We start from the raw sequence: 21,190 nt of genomic DNA, 5'->3' as shown, positions 1-21,190 counted from the left end.
ACCACCAGTGCCTCTTTCGGGTCTAAGGCCTAGAAGCAGTTTGTGCCTTGGAGGATGGGTAAGGTCACCTGAGCCCATCTGAGCACTGAGCGCAAACCTGTCAACTCTCCAGCTGGGTGATTGGCTATGATCCCTCAGTGGGCTTGCTGCTCCACAGATACGGGGGTGTCTGTGCTTGGATGCGTACATGTGTGCATACACACAGCGACCCACTCCTGGAGACTGACACATTCAGTAACTTGTGGGGACCCCTTGATTCACAGGGCCCTGCGGTAGCCCAACCTGCTTTCCTGGGGAGGATGAGAAGTAAAAGGAGAAAGAAGTGGTTAGGGAGGTTTGTGGGTAGAACATTAAGGAACTGAAAATACGTCAAACCCAAGTAGCAGGTCACAGATCCACACTAGGGAATCATTTATTAATGGTCTAACCAAAAGAAATAAAATGGAAATCCGGAGAAAAACAAAGGTACCATCAACAAAGAGAGCCCTTCTCTCCTCCAGTAAAGAAACAAATTCTGAACCTCCTATAACCTGAGCTAAAGAATGAAATTTGCAAATCTAGATAAACATCTGGGTGGCTCTGGGCTCTGCTCAGAAGCAGCTGGTTTCCGGAGGGTGGGGGGCACGGCTGGCCTCCTGCTGCCTGCCTCCAGCCTTCTGCCTCTGACCTCTGCTGCAGCCGCAGGGAGGAGCAAGTTCCGTCCCTTACTGACTCTCAAGGGAGGCTGTAGATATGGGCCTGGCCTCTGATGTTTCCCATGGCAAGATGACTTCGGGGTCATCTGAGGGGAGGTTTCTGGGGCCCACTAGGACCTGCTGGAGCATCTTATAGGGTAAACCAGGGGGCAGACAAGGCCCTGCAGGCTTTCCGGGGTCTGCCAAGGGATTGTTTCCAGCTGTTTAGCAGCAGCACTTCCGGGGGCCAGAGCAGAGGAAACACGCAAAGGCGCTGCAAGCTTGTGCACATGTGCACACACAAGGCGCTCCTGAGGTGGTCTGGAAGTAATCTACAAATCCCTCCAGGATCGCTCCTCTGGAGGGAGATTCCCAGCTCCCTTTGATGTGTAGGGTGCTGGGCCTTTCCCTGCCAGCCTTGCCTTCCGGTAGCTGAGGCGCTTGAAGGCCTCCAGGTCCCGGTGGGCGCTCATGATCAGCCGGCTGTGTGGAAGTGTCAACATTTGCTGTGTGCGCTCCACCAGATGCCCAGAGTGGGGACCACACCTCGTATTCAGGCATGAGTGCCTGCTCATGCTTCCACATAAGCTCCCACACATGCATACTCACAGGCCGTGGACACACACACACAGGCAAATGCAGGCACTGGGCCCTCCCCACCATCCCCTCTGCCACGCCTCCCACCCCATCCATCTGTGGATCTCAGCCCAGTGCTTACTTCAGGTTGGAGAGCTCAACAACAAGACCTTGCACGGTGTCTGTTGCATCCTCCATCCTGGCGGCTTCACAGGCCTTGATCCCTACACAGGTCCTGGCAGGGAAAGAGGGAAGACAGGAGGTCTGACCTCACTGGACAGCTCTGCCAAACTCTGTTCTGGGGGCTTCTGCTGGGCCTGGAGCTGTCTTCTCCAGATATTAATACCTTTTCCAGCTATGAAGCCACCAGAGGCAGAGCCCTGATGGTCAACCCAGCTGGCTGTACCATCAAATGCACACCCAGAATTCAGCCTCTTTTCCTCACCACCTCGGTCCTCGTCTGGACAGTTGCCACAGCCTCCTTGGCTCCCAGTGCCTGCCTCTACAGCCTGTCCACCATTCAGCACTGGGGTGGGGTCAGCTGTGAAAATAGAAACCCAGCCCAGCATCCCTCCTCAAAGCCCTGCACCATCTGCCAGCACCTCCAGACCCCCATCCCCTCCCTCTCACTCCCCTTCCCCCCTTGCTCCAGCCACACTGAATTCCTGTCTGTTCCCTGAGCACTTCTGAGGGCCCTGGAATGTTCTTTCCCAAAAGTCTCCTCCTGGTTGGGGGAGGGGGGCCTCCCCTGATCACCACGTTAAAATTTTAACCCCTTCCTCACTGTCTTTTTCTTAACACTCCACCATCTGACTAATTTGCTTGTCTCTCACCCTCCCACCCCCACCAGATGGAAGCCCTGTGTTTTGTCCTACACTGTCTCCCCCATGCCCACAGCAGTTCCTGGAAGAGCTGGCACTGGATGGTATTAGTATCTATGGAAGAGATAGATGCACCACATACCCACTGTATCTAATGCATGTGGCCTGCGGATGTGGGCAAAGGGATGCCCTCCTGGACTCAGGGCAACAGCTGTTCCTAAATCTTCAGACACCCCAGCTTGTCAGTGTCTTCTGGGCTGTCACTACAGGAACTCCAGTTCTACTCCACCCACTTCAGTCGCCCTGAGACGGCATTCCGGCCTGGCCTTAGCCACTGCATGTCTCACTCAGCCACAGGCCACTGAACTGGATCCATGATCTGCCTAGAAGCTTCCAGACATTCATGTGGGTCACATCGGAGGCCACTGGAGATTCAGACATCAATCTCCCTTCTCTGCTCAAATAGTAGGGCCACTTTGACTAAACCGCTTCTGATCCCCATGCAGGGTACATGAGCATGTGTGTGGCAACAAGTGGTACAACAGGTATTACATACAAATGTATGCATGGGCAGGAGGTGGAAACATGGCTACCCTCTACCCTGAGGAGGAGGAGGAGGAGGAGAAGAAAGAGAAAGGAGACAAACTGCCAAGGGTTGTGTCCCTCACCCCTCCTCCACACTTGCCAGACAGAAACAGAAACTTGGCCATGAATAATCGATAAGCTGCAGCCTCTGCAGAGGGGCCAGTTCAAGTACAAGGTAAGAGGAGAGGATTGTGGCCCAGTGCTAATGGCTGGTAGGGCTGGGAGAAAGGACACAAAGGGAGGTGACAGACTGTAAGAGGCTCTGGGGTGGAGACAGAGAATCCCCCCAACACACACACTCTCTCTCTCTCTTTCTCTCTCTCCATGGCCTACAGGAAGGAGAGAAAGCAGCCTGCCCCAGGGCAGAGCCAAGTAAGGAACTCCAAAGGGCCCTCTGGATGCCAGAGTAGGGATAGGCCCCAAGGTCGTGTGGGCCAGTGGTTTTTATCCCAGTCTGGGTCCCCTTCCCCTCCACAGATTTTTGGGGTAAGCTCTAGATCCTCTCTCCAGAAAAACACACATAGTATGTTAAAACAACCTATGGAACTGGGGGTACTACCCCAGAAGTCCTGGGGAGAGACTCGTTTAGCTATAGATTGAGGATCCTCAGTTATCCACTTGCAGGGAGCAGAGGCATGCACAGTTTTAAAGATGGGCTCAGGGATCCCTGGGTGGCGCAGCGGTTTGGCGCCTGCCTTTGGCCCAGGGCACGATCCTGGAGATCCGGGATCGAATCCCACATCGGGCTCCCGGTGCATGGAGCCTGCTTCTCCCTCTGCCTGTGTCTCTGCCTCTCTCTCTCTCTGTGATTATCATAAATAAATAAAATTAAAAAAAAAAAATAAAGATGGGCTCAGCTCCCCTACTGATGGAAAGGCAGGGCTGGTGTGAGGGGGAGTGTGGGGGCACTAGTGCCAGGAAAGCAGCGACATTTTTCCCTCCCAGGTACTTAGGGCTGACTGCTGCTGGGGCAAGAGCCCTGGGTTAGCCTCCCAGCCCTTGCCTACCTCAGCTGGAACTCCGTGAGAAGGCCTCCATCAGCTTGTGGGCTTGTGCCAGGCCAGCAAGAGTCCAGCCTGCTCCCTGTAGGAAACAACTATAAAGAGAGAACACACATGTGAATGGCCTAGCTGGCTGAGCCCTGCACGGAGTAAGAAGAGTCATGCAGAGAACCTTTTAATTCTCCTGGGCCATGCCAGGAACACAGAGGTAGACTCCTGCAGAAGAAAAGTGGGGCAGGGAAGGGATAGGATGCTGTGACAGCTGAACCTGGGGGCCACTAGCCTGGGCTGCTCTCACCCTCCCCCTTCAGAAGGAAGACAGGGCAATGTTAGGTCTGACCCTGGTGTCCCCTGCCGAGCTTGTTCTTTTTGAAGGGCTGATCTGTGCTGGCCGATGGCTCTGTTCCTGATGACGGAGGCGTGGCACTGTCTCCTGCTTATCTTGCAGTACCTAGAAAGGTACAGAGAAGACTCTCAGTGACGGTGACTGGGGTGAAGTGGGGCATCTGATGTTGAGAAGAGGTCTGCCAGGTAAGTCACCTGTTTTGTGTCAGAGACAGATTTTACAAATAAATTGTAAGGGAAAATTTTATAATTAATAGAGGAGAGGGCCAGGTAACCCAGAGAAGTTTAAGTTTCTTTTTTTTTTTTTTTTTTTTTTTCTTTTTTAATTTTTATTTATTTATGATAGTCACACACAGAGAGAGAGAGAGAGAGGCAGAGACACAGGCAGAGGGAGAAGCAGGCTCCATGCACCTGGGAGCCCGACGTGGGATTCGATCCCGGGTCGTCCAGGATCGCGCCCTGGGCCAAAGGCAGGCGCCAAACCGCTGCGCCACCCAGGGATCCCCAAAGTTTAAGTTTCTAAATGGTAACAGCAGTTTAATTTTCATGGAAAATGTTAGGCTCAATCATGGAGGTGACATGTGTCACTCTGAAAAGAGACAAGCTGGGGTAGAGTGGCCAGTCCAGGGCTTCTTCTGGGGAGACCAAAGTCCTAGAGGAAGAAGGGATCTGTTCCAAAGATGTCCTTTCAAAAGCGGGCCCCTCTTCCCTGTCAGGGATGAGGAATGGGATAAAGGGCTTGAGCTACAGCTTCCAGCTGCAAATTGTCCCTGAATCCAAAGAACAGACATAAAGAACTGCCTGTAGCCCAAGGGTTCTCGCTGGGGGATGATCACCCCTAGGCACTTTACATTGGTCAGCACACTTTGGGTAGGCGGAGTGCTACTGGCATCCAGTGGGAAGAGGGCGAGGGAGCATGCTGCTCATGCCCTAGAGCACAAGGACAGCCTCACCACAGAGAACTATCTGGCCCCAAATGCCAGCAGTGCTGAATCGGAAGACTCCTAGAGACAATACAGTATCTCCTAGGCATCTGGCCTACTGTTTGGTAGAAGTGATTCTGTGGCTTAAAATATAACTCAGTATCACATAATCACCCTACTCACTGGGCCATTCTTGGCCCTGAGGCACATTCTCCCTCCCAATACTCCAACCACTGCTCCCACCAGCATTGTGTAATATTTGTGTAAATGTTTGACACAAGGGCAGTCCTCGTACTGAATGTGCTGGAGGCCACTGCTGTAGGACCCAATTTTTTTTTTTAAGATTTTATTTATTTGAGAGGGAGTGAGTGCGCGAGAGAGCACAAGCATGGGGAGTGGCAGAGGGAAAGGGAGAAGCAGGCTCCCCACTGAGCAGGAGCCCAATGCAGGGCTCCATCCCAGGACCCTGAGATCATGACCTGAGCCAAAGACAGATGCTTAACCAACTGAGCCAGTCAGGTGCCCCTTTTAAATGACATTACTTATGCGGTGTACAGATGCTCCACCAGCCCTGTGGTGAGTGTCACATCCTAAGGGAGCTACTATAAGAAGAAAACACCGTACTTTCCTGTGAGGAGACCTGGGTTTGAAACTGGTCACTGCTGTATAATTTGTATTAGCCGCCGCTGCCACTGTCTCCATCCACCTGCACTCTGTAGCCTATTGGCCCTGTCCATTGGCCTTCCTGCTGGGCTCCAACTGGTACCTTTCTGTGGGAACCTGCTTGTGCTAAGGTTGCCCTGACTTGTTCGGGAACACCCAATATCAAAACAAAATGTGCCCAGACGTCAGCAACCTTGTCAGGATTGCACCTCCACCCCTGGAGAGCCTGTCAGGTCTGACCACCTCGGCTGTTTGCTGGTTCCCTGCACTGCAGATTCCTTAGTGTTTTCAAAGCCCAAAGTCACTGGCAGCCTTTCAAGAGGGGCTTGCTCCTCTGCCCGCTGGATGCCACTAAATATCCCAACTGCTTCTCCTTTAGCCAATACCCAACAGCCAGAGGCTGGGGTAACTCAGACTGCTCTTCTTTCCAAAGGAGGAGTTTATATATTTTTCAAGGGATGAGGCTTCAGTTACAATATTTCAACTGTGTCAGTACCTGAATGCCTACCTATCCCAGTGACTGTGTTCAAACTCTAAGACTGGACTGCACTGTGACTTGCTTTCCATGTTGCTCATCTGGTGATTGAGAAGTGGGGGGCACAGGAGCCGGGGGCCAACATGTGGCAGGGAGGGCTTGGTCTGAAGTCACCTTGCAGGTAAACATTGTCAAGGGTAAAAAATGGCCCTTCACCCTCCCTTGGGAAGGCGGTGCCTTGGAGATCCATATTTGCCCAACCCAGCAGCATTCCCCTCTAAGGCTGGAACAGCTGGCTTTCTTCAGCTGGGTACCAGATGAAACACTATGCTTGTGTTTCAAGTCCGTGTCCTATGAAAAGACTCTTTAAGTGCCAAAATGATAGGCTACAAAATGTTCACTCTGGAAGACAGGTGGGAATGGTACTACCACAAACCTCACGGGAATAGGGGCAGGGACCACGCCTAATCTGTTAACTCCTGGCAGAGCAGGATCTTGATAAGCATGTAACTGAATTAATTTTTTAAACATCTCAACAGGACAGCCAAAGAAACAGAGGTCACTGTTTGTGAAGCAAGTCAGGCTTTGTGCTCCAAGACAGGACAACTGAGGGACAGCTGCAGAATCAGGCCAACGTGGGAGCAGACCCAGCCTGCTTCCCTCCCAGCTGTGTCACCTTGGGCAGGTGCCTGAACTCCTGCAGCTTAACTACACCCAGTATGTGGAAAGAGAACCACCTACCTCCCAAGGTGTGACTGCAAAGCACTTAACCCAGACTCAGGTGTGCCAGTGGTCAGGGATGTGGTGCTCCCTTGGGGATGGGGCCAAAGCAAAGCTGCCACCTTCCCCAGACAGGTGAACACCAATGACCTGCATAGGCTCAGTAGCTGGGGAACATGATGTTGGGCAGGCAGATCCCTGAAGGAAGCAAAGTCCCTACAAATTCTAGCAGGAAAGCAAAATTCTGTGTATATGTTTGAAAAAAAAATCATATCAGAACCTTGAAATGACCCTCAAAATGGGCAAAACGTCTCTCCCAACTGGGGATTGAAGTCTTGGCCCCCAAGCCCAGTTCTGACATGGCTGGCTTTTTCCAAGTTACCCCTCAAGGTCTCAGGCATCCTCTTTATATCTCTCAGAAACCTCCAGCCAGGGCCAGGCCCTGAAGTGTGGAGAGGGTGGGTAAACCTGGGGGCTCTGGTCAAGGGAAGGAGGACCTCCATCAACTCTGCCCAGGCTGACAGAATGCATGCGTTTCACTGCCTGGGGCTCTTTAGCTCCCACACAGACAGACCCCTTACAGAAAGGCAGATCTATTCTTTCTGGAAAACCACTGACTCCATACACACCAAAGCTGCAACTCATTCCCCTAGACCTGAATGCCATATAGACAGATGGCCATGTACCCAAATCCCATACACACCCTAATGGGTAGTTTGGGATAGGTTTGTGGCCATGTGACACCTATCCTGGGATGGTCTGCTATAACATGGGGAAACTCTTACCTGCTCATATGAGGTTTCAAAGTCAGGGGCTTCCAGGGCCTTCTGCATCTGGCTGTCTGGCACAAAGTCAGGTTCCAAAGCTAGAGACTCCCCCAAAACAGCCTGGTCTACAGAGCCAGGAGGGCATGCAGACCAGCCTGTGGGGGCCACAGGGGCATCTATGCTGTCCTGGCAGCCTCTGGCCTCCTGGGAAAGGCCACTCACTGTTTCTCTGTTTAGCGGTGGAACAAAGGCTCCGAGAGATAGACTGAACCCCTCGAGGTCTTGTTCAGGGCTCTCGTGACTTAACTCAGCTGTTTTTTTACCTGCAGGCTGCAAGAGCAAAGGCAGCATACACACATCTCCCAGCCCATCTTGATCCAGGCCAGGCACCTTTGTCAGATCAACATCTGGGCCCATTTCCGAGGCTAGAAGACTGGAATCTCTAGCACCTATTGTGGGCTCTCTTCTGCTGTGATCCAGAGCCTGGGAGGCTGCAGGTCCCCCCAGGATGTTGCCAGGGGGCTTGCCTTCCCACCCTGCCTCCCCTCTACATCCTGTATCCCCAGTGAGAGGCATGCAACTGAGCAGGGCCCCACTGCACCCTCCATCAGGGGCCTTCCCACTGGGACAGGTAGGTGCCTTGGTGTTAGCCTGTTCATCTGGCCCGGCCACCTCTGAAGCCCTCTGTTCTGGCTCAGTGGGGTCTGTGCTCACATCTGTGATGACAACAGTCCCAAGGGAGGAATGTCTTGGACTGCTACAACTCTGTTCTGCTTCCCTGCCAGTCTTGCTGGGCATCTGTAAGGGGTCAGAGAGGCCCTGGGCTGCAGATCTGGGCTCTGTGTCCTGAGTAATGGAACTTAGGACACTATCTCCTTCTTCTTGACACCTCTCAAGCAGGTCAGCTTCTGCTCCCCCTTGGGTACTTGCTTCCTGAAGTGCTCCTTGGTCTGACTCTTTCTCTTCAGCATCTCCGCTCAGCAGGAGCCCTTTCTGGCCATGATAGCCTAGAACCCAACAACCTTCCCTGCTTTCACCATCTGGTGTGCTGGTTCCTTGCTCCAATAGGTGATCCTGGGCCCTTTTGGAGGCCAAGGGCACTGTCTCCCATTCTGGAGAGGCATCAGTGGAGGTTGAGGGCTGAGGATCACCACTGCCAGGCACAGGTGTCATGGGGTTTTGGTCTCTGTGCTCAGGGTGGGTGCTGTCTACCTGAGTCTGGGCATCCAGCTCCCTGGCCTCCCAGGGAACAAGCCCTAGGGATTCCTCCCATAGGAAGGAATTCCTTCTGGCCTGCTGGGCACTCGGCTCTAGTGGTGTTTCCTGTGGAGAGAAAAAGACTCAGCTTTGAGTTTTCAATAAGGAATCATTCTAAAGCTTTTTTTTTTTTTTTTTTTAAGTAAGCACCATGCCCAGTGTGGAGCCCAATGTGGGGCTAGAACTCACGACCCTGAGATCAAGACCTAAATTGAGATCAAGAATCGAACACCTAACCAACAGAGCCACTCAGGTGCCCCAAGATTTTTCTAGTTGTAATTGTCTCTGTACAAAATCTCAGATGCTGCACAGGATGTACCCAAGTAGGGTTCAGTACCAGTGCTGGGCATAGTTAGAGCCAGGGGCTGGAGGGGTAACCAGAAGCACAGGAATCTCTCCTTCCATCAGCTCCTTTCCACCACCAGCAGGCACACAGGGACTCTTAGAACAAGGATACAAAAATCAAGGGGGCCTGTGGATTGTGCCCATGTCAGTTGCCTGGTGTTGGCAATGGATGCTAGTTTTAGAACACGTGACCACTGGTGGAAACTAGAGGAAAGCACACACGGACCTCTCTGTACTGTTTTGTTTTTAGTTGTGGTAAAATACACGTTACGTAAAACTCAGCATCTTAACCATCTTGAAGTGTACAGCTCAGTGGTATAAGTACATTTACACTGTTGTGCAAACATTGCCACCATCCATCTCCAGAACTCTTTTTACCTTCCCAAACTGAAATTCTGTCCCTGTTAAACAACTCCCTATCCCTCTCTCCCAGCCCCTGGCATCCACCAACTTTCTGCCTGTATAAAAAAAAATTTTTTTTTTTTTTTTTTTTTTTAGAGAGAGAGAGAGAGAGAGAGCACGAGAGAGCATATATTGATGGTGGGGGTGGGGAGAGGCAGTTGAAATCTTTTTTTTTTTTAAGATTTTATTTATTTATTCATGATAGACACAGAGAGAGGGGCAGAGACATAGGCAGAGGGAGAAGCAGGCTCCCTGCAGGGAGCCTGATGTGGAACTCATCCTAGGACCCTGGGATCACTACCTGAGCCAAAGGCAGACAGATGCTCAACCACTGAGTCACCCAGGTGTCCCAGAGGGAGAGAATCTTTTTTTTTTTTTTTTTTGAGGGAGAGAATCTTAAGCAGGCTCCAACACAGAACCCAACTCAGGGCTTGATATCACAGCCCTGAGATCATGACCAAAATTACGAGTCAGATGCTTAACCAACTGAGACACCCAGGACCCCTTGCCTCTATGGATCTGACTCCTCTAGGGACCTCCTATAAGTGGAATCTATAGTATCTACCCTTCTCCGGCTGACTTATTTCATTGAGCATAATATCCTCCAGGTTCATTTATATTGTAGCATGTGTCAGAATGTCTTCGTTTTTTTTTTTAAGGTTTTATTTATTTAATTATTCAAGAGAGACACAGAGAGAGAAAGGCAGAGACACAGGTGGAGGGAGAAGCAGGCTCCATGTAGGGAGCCGGACGTGGGACTCGACCCCAGGTCTCCAGGATCACACACTGGGCTGCAGGCGGTGCTAAACCACCGGGCCACCAGGGCTGCCCAATGTCTCTGTTTTTTAAGACTGAATAATAGTCCATCGTATGGATATGCCACATTGTTTATCTGTTCATCTATTGAAGGACACTTGGGTCCATGCCGTTTTTGCAAATTTCTATGAATCTATACTTATTTCAAGGTAAAAAGAAGAGCAAGAGGAAGAAGTGAAATAGAGATGACCATAATGGGGTGGGAAAGAGGAGGTTTCTGGCTAGGATGTATGTAGAATGATACTGTCCTTTAGGTAGATGGCAGTCCAATCCAGACCCTGAGGCCTAAACCTGCAGAGCCACTGCACCCCCTGGATCTCCCCCAACTCACGATGCTAGTAGCTGACATTTCCACCTGGAAATCTCCTTCCTGGTCACCTCCAATGTTACACAACCAACACCAGCTCCTGAGTATGCCCTCAGAGGCTCCCTGTCTCAACTACAGCAACTCCATTCTTCAGGCTATTCAGGCCCCAAATCCTGGAGTCAACCCATCACCTCCCTTCACCTCACATCCATGCCATCAACTCTCCCTTCAAACTGGACTACAAATAATTACATTTGATAGGTAGGGACTGAGGTCTGTACCCAAGGGCACTCTAGAGACAGCAGCTGTCCCCTTTCCCATGCCTCTTTCATACAGGGATCACTGCTGAGGGACATACCTCTGCCAGTTACCTCCCTACACCAAACAGGCCCAACCTTTCTAGGAGGGTCTGCCCTGCAAATATCAGATCACTGAAGGCCAGAGCCTGTCAATCTGGCTTCAGTGAAGCCACTGGCAACCACTCACTGAGTTACACATAGCGCTTCCCGCACATTTTCAGTCAAAAGTGAAGCTACGACCCCTCTTATTAGTTAATTTTATTGTAAGTAAGCTCTATGCCCAACATGGGGCTCGAACTCACAAACCTAAGATCAAGAGTCAGTTGCATGCTCCACCAACTGAGCTGGCCAGGTGTCCCAACTCCTTTTAGTGAGATCATCATAGATTTATATATAGTTATGAGAAACGATGGGGAAGACTCCTCATGCCCTTTACTCAGTTTTCTCCATTGGTAACATCTTGCCTAACTCGAGTATAATATCACAACCCAGATATTGACACTGATAAAGTCCACTGAACTTATCTGGCTTTCTAGTTTGACTTATACCTGTTTACACGTGTGTATGATGTTCTATACAGTCCTCTTGCAGTAGATGTTGTGCATCCACCAAACAGGTAAGATATGGAAAATCTCCAACACAGGATCCCTTGTGCTGCCAAGTGTAGCCACACTTGCCTCCCTCCCATCCTACCCACCTGCTCCAACTCCCTGCAACCACTAACCTACCCACCATTTCTATAATTTTCTCATTTCAATAATGTTATGCAAATAGAACCCTACAGCGTGTAACATTCTGGGACTGGCTTTTTCCACTCTACATAATGCCCTGGAAATCCATCCAGATTGTTGCGTGTATCACTAGTTTGTATCCTCTCTTATTGCTAAGTTGTGTTCCATGGTGTGTCCAGCCATTCACCCATTGAAGGATATCTGGGTGTTCCCAATTTGGGATGATTATAAACATGGCCGCTGGGAATGTCCACCACTCACTTTGGTAGGGGCTTCTGTTGCCAGAGACTTCATCACCCCCAGAGCTCAGAGTGGAAAGGATGAGAATACATTGTAAGACCCACCCCTTGCCCCAAACCACACAAAAGCTTCCAAGAAATAAAGAGGTTCAGGGATAGAATGTGGGCTGTTTTCTGTGCTTTTACTACTCTCACACAACCTGGGGAACAGAGCTGCAGCCTTGACCATTTTGCTGCAAGCACAGCTATCCTGAACACCCCATACAGGCCTGTATGAGCATGAGCTCCACAGACATCTGTAGCATGGTGTACTGAAAAGGGGCATCTAGATGAGTGCAGGTCTAGCCAGTGCCAAAGAAAACCAAGGCTGAACTCAGCTGCCAAGGCTGGTCCAAGAAGCTTGTGTCTACTGGGCTCACCTGGCTGATTTTAGGGGCTCCACTCCCAAGGTCCTCTTCCTTCAGCTCTGCTTGTCTTGTTGCTGTCTTCCTGAGTTTTGCAAACTGGGGGACATACCTCCTGGCTGAGTTCTGTGAACCAGATACAACAAGAACAAAACAGCAATAAAGATAAGGGGAGGAATGAAGTTTCAGAAAGCAAATGCCAAACCAGTTCCTTTCTGGCAGCCTCAAATGCAGCCCTTGCCCTCCGTCCCCAGCCCACAGTCTTCCCAGTCTGTCAGCATGCTGGTGATGGAGACAAGAACTCCAGCTTAAGGGAGGCAGTGTCATTGGTTCATACATGAGGCCATAAAACAGGCTCACCTGGGAAAGAGCAAAGGGAACCGGCCCCTTTTCTGGTTGCCCAAAGAGCCTGGAGGGAGCTCCTGCTTCCTCATCATGGGAGCTGGGTGGAGAAAGACAAAACAGGAGGTTCTGAAGTCCTGGGAGGCTGTCAGTGCATGTGGTGAGACAAACAGGATGAATCCAAAGGCAAAGTAGTACTCAGTCTCCTGTAAGGGAGGCCCTGGAGCACCTGCTTAGAGAGGGTAGGATGGAAAAGGGGAACAGTGTGCCTAGGGTGACACTTGGCTGCCAAGAAGGGTGTGAAGACCCACACTTAAAATTCAAGCTGTCTGTTCTGGCAGCAGTTTACCCTTATAAACTCAGGAATTGGCTCCTGAGATGAGAATAGGAATTCTCATTTGCAATGACACTCTAACCCCCAACTCTGCAAATTCCAGAGAAAAGGAAGTTATAGACACAAAAAACACAGTATCTAAAAAAGCAAGTGTGTTCGTAATTGCCAAAATGCAGAAGCAATGGAGGCAGCCTTCAGTGGGTAAATTGATACGTAAACTGTGTGCACCCAGACAATGGAATATTATTCAGTACTAACGAAATGAATTACCAAGCCATGAGAAGACCAAGAGGAAACTTAAATGCGTATTTCTGAAGCCAGTCTGAAAGCACTGTATGATTACTACTCTAACATTCTGGAAAAGGCAAAACTATGAAGACAATAAAAAGATGGTTCCAGGGTGGGGAAGGGAGGGATGGACAGGATACAGGAACTTTAGGCAGCAAAAATACTCTGTATGAGATTATAATGGTGGATACGTGTCATTCTGCATTTGCCCAAGCCCGGAGAACATACAGCACAGGAATCCCTGGGTGGCTCAGCGGTTTAGCGCCTGCCTTTGGCCCAGGGCGTGATCCTGGAGTCCCGGGATCAAGTCCCACATCCGGCTCCTAGTATGGAGCCTGCTTCTCCCTCTGCCTGTGTCTCTGCCTCTCTCTCTCTCTCTCTCTCTCTCTCTATCATGAATAAATAAATAAGATCTCTTTAAAAAAAAAAAAAGAACATATAGCACAGAATGAACTCTAAAGTGAACTGTGGATTGTGGGTGATTAGCATGTGTCACTGCAAGTTCATCCTTGGTAACAAATGTACTGCTCTGGTGGGATGGCAATAATGCGTAGTAGTGTATGAGAAATCTCCATACCTTCTCTCCAATATTACTGTAAACCAAAGTGTCTGGGATTGAGCCCTGTATCAGGCTCCCTGTCCAATGGGGAGGTTGCTTCTCCTTCTCCCTCTGCCCTTTCCCCTGCTCGTGCTTGCCTTCTCTGTCTCATGCTCTTTGTATGTGTCTCTTTCAAATAAATAAAATCTTTAAAAAAATTTATTGTAAACCTAAAACTACTCTAAAAAAATTAGGTCTTTTTATAAAGCATGTGAGACTTATGGTTATATCTAAATAAATGCAGATGTGTATGTTGTTAAAAAAAAAAAATTTAAAATCTGGAACTAAAACTTCAAGACTTCAACTTTGGAAGTGAAAGAGGAAAAAGCCTGAAGATACAGTAACAGGTTTAAGTTGTATTGGGGAGCTTATACAGACAGAATACATCTAGATAGTGATACCAAGAGTCTGTTTGAAAATTTTTATTTTTTATTTATTTATTTGTTTGAAAATTTTTAATTGGAATGGGTTGTTTGGGTGGCCTCTAAAGTATTGGCTAAGATTTCATTTCTTAACGTAGATGTGTTAAGTTTGCTTTATGTTGTTGTTTTTTTATGTTATACTTCTATGAACATGGTATTTTTTTTATGAACATGGTATTTTAAAAAAAGATTTTATTTATTCATTTATGAGAGACACAGAGAGAGGCGCAGAGGGAGAAGCAGACTCCTCACAGGGAGCCTGATGTGAGACTTTATCCCAGGACCCAGATCACCCCCTGAGCCGAAGGCAGACGCTCAACCGCTTAGCCACCCAGGTGTTCCTTAAAAAAAGATTTTAAAAACAAAAACAAAAAAGAGGGTGGGAACCCACTTATGTGGGTTCTGACTACTCTTATGGACTCAAACAGCAAAATGGGAAGTTCCTGGGACCCCCTAAGCCCTGTTAGCCTCTCCAGGAGTGAGGAGCACAGTGATACTGTGCGCCCAGGAGAATGGTTTAAGTGTGATATGTGACCCCTCTTCCTATCACACATACAGCAGTGCTGCCTTTAGTTCTAAGACTAAAATAATCTGAGATCACATACCTTTCATCCCCAAAAAGTTCTTTTGGTCAGACCGTGTGCTCCAATTGTTTATTCAGAAAATTTGGCAGACCAATCCATGAGGCTTTCTCTGAAGACTCTAGTAGCAGGAGCCCTCCTTCTCCTAACTCCTGCTAACCCTTTCTACTTTGCTCTAGTTACATGTGGTTTAACCCCATGAACAAACTATTCTCCAGATCTTCCTTTTTAGCTCACTGTGCTTAATTACATATTTCTGGGAAAAAAAAAAAAAGAAGAAGAAGAAGATGGGAGCTAGGAAACCATGGTGGTTAGGAACACAGGAGCCAGACACAGCCAGATCCCCAGCCTGCCCTGTGCCAGCTCAATGGCCTTGGGCAAGTAAGTCATTTGATCTCTTCAAGTCTCAGAGTCCTCACCTGTGACATGGGGATAAAAATCTCACAGTGCCATGAGGGTTAAACAAACGGATAGGTGTAAAGTGTTTATTATTAGTACACTATCTGCCACATAATAATTGCTATCTCCCAATGGGTTATTATTTTGCAGACCCACAACTCCATCAGTCTTTTCTTGGTTAAGAGGGAATACAGGATAAACATGGATTTGACCAGTAGACAGGACAAGACGCATTCTATTATTAAGTGACCTTGAAAAATCCAAGGTTTTCCTTGCTTATGGTTAAAATATAAACTTTTTCTTGCTAAAGAGGAGAGTCTGGGGAAGAAGACTTTGAGAAGCAATCTGAGGGCCCCTGAACCCCCAAGGGGGAGGTATGGAGTTAGATGGGTCATGTTGGCCACCATCCCTTATCCTGTTTACTGGGCTGCTGTGCTATGTCCACTGTTGGTGGGGAGGCTTGCTGGAATGTTCCAAGCCACCTACCTGGAGAGTGCCTGTACTGGTTCCTCTGTTCTCTGCTCTGCAGAGGGAACGGGTCCTGATCTGCCTTCTGACTCTTCAGGGAGACACAAAGAGCTCTGCTCAGAACTCTGCTGGGGCCTGCCAGAGTCTCCTAGCCTTGGGTTCTTTGGGGCCTTTGGAGAACGGACTCCTCCTCCTGGTTTAGAGAGAAAGAAAGAAAAAGGGATGGGAAATACAGGGGGCACGCACTGCCATGGCTGACAACCAAACCTGGCAGGGCCACTGCTTGAAATGAGCAAGCTTATTCCAAGGGTAGAAACCCCTGTTCTGACTCTAGCCTGGAGAGAGAGATGGGATGGCACCTTGTCCAAGATCTTAGGTGATCATGCCATTCAAAGGCTTTTTACCTGAGTTGGCCTAGCATCAAACTATACAAGACGACCTGGCTCAGCCAACTGTCTCCCTGGGAAGGTGGTGAGAGGTGTGTACTGGCTTCCTTGAGTCTCAGCTCAAATGTTACCTCAAATGGTCATCCCTGACTTCTTTATAGAGCACACCCTTTTAGATCCATGCTCTGTTTTATTCATTTCACAGCCCTTTTTTTTTTTTTTTAAGATGGAGAGTGAGAGAGGAGGAAAAGGAGAAAGAATCTTTTTTTTTTCTTTTTTAAAGATTTTATTTATTTATTCATGAGATACACACAGAGAGAGAAGCAGAAACACAGGCAGAGGCAGAAGCAGGCTCCCTATGGGGAACCCAATGTGGGACTTGATCCCAGGACCCCGGGATCACAGCCTGAGTCACAGACAGACACTCACCCACTAAACCACCCAGGTGCCCCAGGGAGAAAGAATCTTAAGCAGGCTCCACACCCAGCACAGAGCCCAACAAGGGGCTCAATCTCACAACATTGAGATCATGACCTGAGTGGAAATCAAGTTGGACATTTAACCAACTGAACCACCCAGGCGCCCCCACTACACAGTTTTTTTTGCCAGTACCTGATGTATTGTTTTTTTTCTGTCTCCCTCAATACAACGAGGGGCCTATATCACTGTCTGCTGAGTCTCAAGTGCCTAGAAGATCATCTAGTGCACTGCTGATGCTCAACAAATACTTGGCAAATGATTAAACACAAATATAAAACAGAGATCAGGGATCCCTGGGTGGCGCAGTGGTTTGGCGCTTGCCTTTGGCTCAGGGCGCGATCCTGGAGACCCGGGATCGAATCCCACATCAGGCTCCCGGTGCATGGAGCCTGCTTCTCCCTCTGCCTATGTCTCTGCCTCTCTCTCTCTCTCTCTGTGACTATCATAAATAAAAAAAATAAAAAAAAAAATAATAAAACAGAGATCACCACCAGAAACATAGATAGTACTAAATTATGTGCCACTCTAGTTTTCTGTGATTCCTGCAGATTATCTGTTCTGGGAAAACTAGGCCCTAGAATTATAGAGTGCTAGGAAAGTGATGTCCCAGTTGTCCCTTGGTCCCTTGTATCTCTGCAATACCTTCCCTATCAGTGAAAAAAAAAAATTAAGAGCCTAACACCTATTTGCTGAATGAAGGCAACCCCCTTACACAAAAACTGCCAATGGTGGCCAACTTGTAAGACCTCCTCAAACCTGGCCCCAACCTAATCATTCAAAAAACAAATGATAAGGGTTGAATCTAGTAAGTTCCATGACAGACGCTGTCTTGAGAAGTTGGGCATTTATGACAAAACTTCAAGGTAGGGTCCCACTGTTACACCCATATTATAGATAAAAAAGCTGAGGCACATGGAGGCCAAGCAATCTGGCATGGGATCCAGTCAGTCCAGCTCCAGAGCCTGCACACTTAAGTGTATCTGAGCATTTGTTGAGCACTTACTATGTACTGTGCCTCTGACCACATGGTGAGAACAAAAAGGCAAACAGACCCTGGCCTGATCTTTCTGAAGGTCGGTCAAGTACACACTTTCCAACTTCAGCTCCTTAAACACCTTAAAGTAAACCCACCTAATGAACTCTCTCTCCCCAACACTGATCACCAGGGTCCTCATTAGCGTTCACTTGACTGTGCCCCCAGTAGATCACCATGACTTTTTGACTTTCCTGTAATGTCTGGATTCTGTAAATTACGGTGTGTTTGTTTAGAAGTTTACCCTACTGCTGCGAATTTGATTAGTGTTCTCAGTGAGAAGCATTTTTCTTTCTCCCCTGACTAGACCTTGAGGGTCTTGAGGGCAGGAACTGAATCTGTTGCACCCTTTGATCTCATCCTTGTCCTGTCACCCTACCTTGCTTAGGTGTCCACCTCAGTGCTGCACTCAGAGCAAGGCTCCAAGGAATGTTTCTTATACAAGCACATTCCCACCTTGTGGTCTGCCAAGAGGCAAAATCGAGCAGCTTTGTTTATTTGGTTTCTTAAGATGCCCAAACATTAGCTCACCCTGCTCACCCAACGGACATGTGCACCAAATAAAAAAACAAAATATCAACAGAAGTGAAGAGCCTCTTATTTCCTTCCTGTGATGTGTCCCCACAGGACTAATTTAAGAAAAACTAAAGGAAGAACCTTATGTTCAACACCAAAGGCCAAAGATGTTGGGAAGGAAGAGGTTCTTTCACCACCTGCCAGAATCGTCTTTCTCTGTCCCCACCCCTTCCAGGACACCAGAAACAGCTGTCCTGGGCCAGCCTGCAGTCCACTGAGCTAGGGATCCCACTGCCAAGAGAAGCCCCAAATGACCTGACGTTGGGTGGGCTTGGCTGTCCCCAGCTTCCCCTTCCAAGGTCAGTGAAATTCCTGTTTCCGAGCAGTCTGTTGCTCATCTCTACACAAAACATTTTCAATCCATTGCTAATTTTTCTGTCCCACATTGTGGGAAAAAATGAGTGCTACTCTATAAGCTCATTAACCAGTAAGTAGTCATTTCCGAACTTTGAAGAAGTTTAAATGATCTTCGACAATGAGAGGGCTATAGAGCTATGCTATGTAATGCTGGGTGTTTTACTTTGTCCCTGAGGAAATTGTACATGTATATTAATAAGTAAAGATGGTCATGATATTCCATAAAGTGAAAAATGGGGATTAAAGATTAGTGTGTGTGATGCTTCTATTTTCTAGTAAAAAAAAACCCAAAAAACCAAAAAAAACAAAAAAACAACACAACACTGTATTTGTGCATATACCAAAAGTTTGGAAAAAGTAGTGTACTGAGGTTCATTTCCTGGCTTTTTATGCTGTCCTGTGATTGATCATTGTCCCGTGGTTGTGCTGGATATTAACCTTAGGGGAAGCTGGAGGTAGGGTAGAAGAACTGAATTTGGGTGGCTCAGTGAACGTCTGTCTTCGGCTCAGGCCGTGAGCCTGGGGTCCTGAGACCAAGTCCTGCATCAGGCTCCCCATAGGGAGCCTGCTTCTCCTCCCTCTGCCTATGTCTTTGCCTCTCTCTGTGTCTCTCATGAATAAATAAATAAATAAAAACTTTAAACATACAAGCAAAAACTCTGAACTCTTTTTCCAGGTCTTCTTTAAGCCCCAAATTATTTCAGAATGAAAAATTTGCTTGCTTTTTTTAAAGCCTGGGAGGAGAATCATAACAGCAGCAGCCACTTGTGTACTACCAGTGGTCTATCCTCCATGCTTTACAAATACTAACCCACATTTGAGCTCTAGGGCAGAGTTCTCCACCTCAGTATTGTTGACATTTGGGGCCAGGTCATTCTGTATTGTGGGCGCTGTCCTGTGCATTATAAGAATTAGCACATCCTTGGCCTCAAGCCACTAAATGCCAATAGCTCCCCACCCCCATACATTATTTGTGGAAATGAAAACATCTCTAAACATTCCCAACTTCCTCTGAGGTGCAAAAAATCCTCCTCAAACCAGGTAGAGAATCATTGTTTGAATGGAAAGGGTAGGTGGCTTTATTATCTTCTACTTACAGAAGGGGGAAACTGAGATACAGAGTCATCTGCCATCACGTGGCAAGCCAGAGAACTGAGATGAAGCCAGGGTGTTGGTTCCAGAGGGAACACTTAACCACACACCCTATGGCCTTGTAGCATGTCAAAGACCTTGTAGTTCTATCCAAAGGTCTCTGAGAGTGCACCTCTGGCCTTAGGCTATGGGATCCCACTAGAGGCTGGAGGAAGCTCCAGAAAGCTTTCACTTCTTACTGTATGCACTTTGCACAATTTATAATTTTCTTACCAGCATGTATTAAATCACCCTTTTCCCCCCAAACAGCTTGATGTGGTCATGTCAGCATTTCTGCAACAAATAAGACTACATTCCTCCTATAACCAAATGCAGCAGTAAAGCAGTGTCAACTTGCTCTAAATACCTGAAGTCCGAAGCTTTTTCCTCTTACTCATTTTATCTGTTTCTGGAAAAATCTGAAAACAATGAGCAAAATTATTACAAGTAGTTCCTGTCCCTGGGTACAGACCAGTGACCATGGCTCGGGACAGAAGCCACCCTTATCCCACTTCTGCCCATCTGGCTGCCCGCCCCAGAGCAGGGGGGGGGCCACAAGCTGGACCCTGAGGGAACACATTTAGGGGAGTCCCAGCCACCCTGGGCCATGGCCGGGTAAGAATTCAAAGCTTCTCCACGCTGTGGAGAGCAGAAGGAACTGCCCATCTGCCCATCCAGGAAACCCTGGCCACCCCAGCTCCAGTCGCTAAATTGGGACAGACTATGTGAAGCCCCCTCCCCAGCTGTGGTCTGAGACCTTTCCAGAGATACCTGAGGATTCTGGAAGGAACCACCTGGGGCCCTTCAAAGGCTCAGGGAACCCCGGGGGGGGGGGGTTGCCTGGGGCTCTGGAAGCAGGATTCACCACAGACCGGCTCCTGAGGGCACTGGGGGCCAGACAAGCCCAAACCGACCTGGGCCACCGAAGTTGTCAAGGTCCTTCTGTCCTTACCAGGAACTGAGTAGGTGTGCCTGAATCTGTTGGGGAACAATTAGATTAAATTATTTGCGTTAGGATTTTTTGAGAAAATAAAAGGCAAAGTTGGCCCTCACGGAGCCCAGGCGGCCGGGGATCTGGAGCTGAAGGGCGGGAAGGCCCGAGGCCCGAAGCCCGAGCTCTGTGGACCCGACCTCCGGTGTCCAGACCCACACTAACTCCACCTCAGCCACCTAAAAGTGTGGAATGCCCAGACTAGGGCCTCCAGGGGAAGCCAGAACCCACAGGTGGCCGCGGAACACCGTGAGCCCGGAGGCCGTCACCACCCCTCACACCTGAACGCGCGCTCCGCCTCTTTCCCGCGCAACCCGCGGCACCGCCGTGCGCATGCGTAATGTTAGCACCGTCCCTCACATCCCCGCACGCTCCGCCTCTTTCTCGCGGAGCCCGCGGCACCGCCCACCGCCCACCGCCCCTTGGTGCGCACGCGTGCCCGCGCACTGCCTGC

General features: G+C 48.9%; 1 protein-coding gene across 5 annotated transcripts; it reads right to left on the bottom strand.

The window, feature by feature from the left end:
- Positions 1–380: 380 nt before the first annotated feature.
- On the bottom strand, positions 381–21,092 carry BRME1 (break repair meiotic recombinase recruitment factor 1). 5 transcript variants are annotated; one of them, XM_025983565.2, is made up of 11 exons: positions 21,018–21,092; positions 20,660–20,723; positions 20,113–20,164; positions 15,801–15,975; positions 12,711–12,792; positions 12,366–12,476; positions 7,569–8,873; positions 3,998–4,108; positions 3,664–3,752; positions 1,393–1,485; positions 381–1,157 (listed from the first exon to the last, which is right to left on the bottom strand). In XM_025983565.2, exons 3-11 carry the CDS (start codon positions 20,141–20,143, stop codon positions 1,007–1,009), a joined length of 2,148 nt encoding a protein of 715 aa, XP_025839350.2. In that variant the 5' UTR covers positions 20,144–20,164; positions 20,660–20,723; positions 21,018–21,092; the 3' UTR covers positions 381–1,006. The 5 variants fall into 5 exon arrangements, with proteins under 5 accessions (XP_025839350.2, XP_072577543.1, XP_072577546.1 ...); XM_072721442.1 differs by having other exon boundaries at positions 20,968–21,037; XM_072721444.1 differs by having other exon boundaries at positions 802–1,157; positions 20,698–20,723; positions 21,018–21,051.
- Positions 21,093–21,190: the final 98 nt, after the last annotated feature.

This window comes from Vulpes vulpes, chromosome 9 (genome assembly GCF_048418805.1).
Source record: "Vulpes vulpes isolate BD-2025 chromosome 9, VulVul3, whole genome shotgun sequence".
In the NCBI taxonomy this organism is placed as follows: Eukaryota; Metazoa; Chordata; class Mammalia; order Carnivora; family Canidae; genus Vulpes; species Vulpes vulpes.
This window is presented reverse-complemented; position numbering and strand designations above follow the sequence as displayed.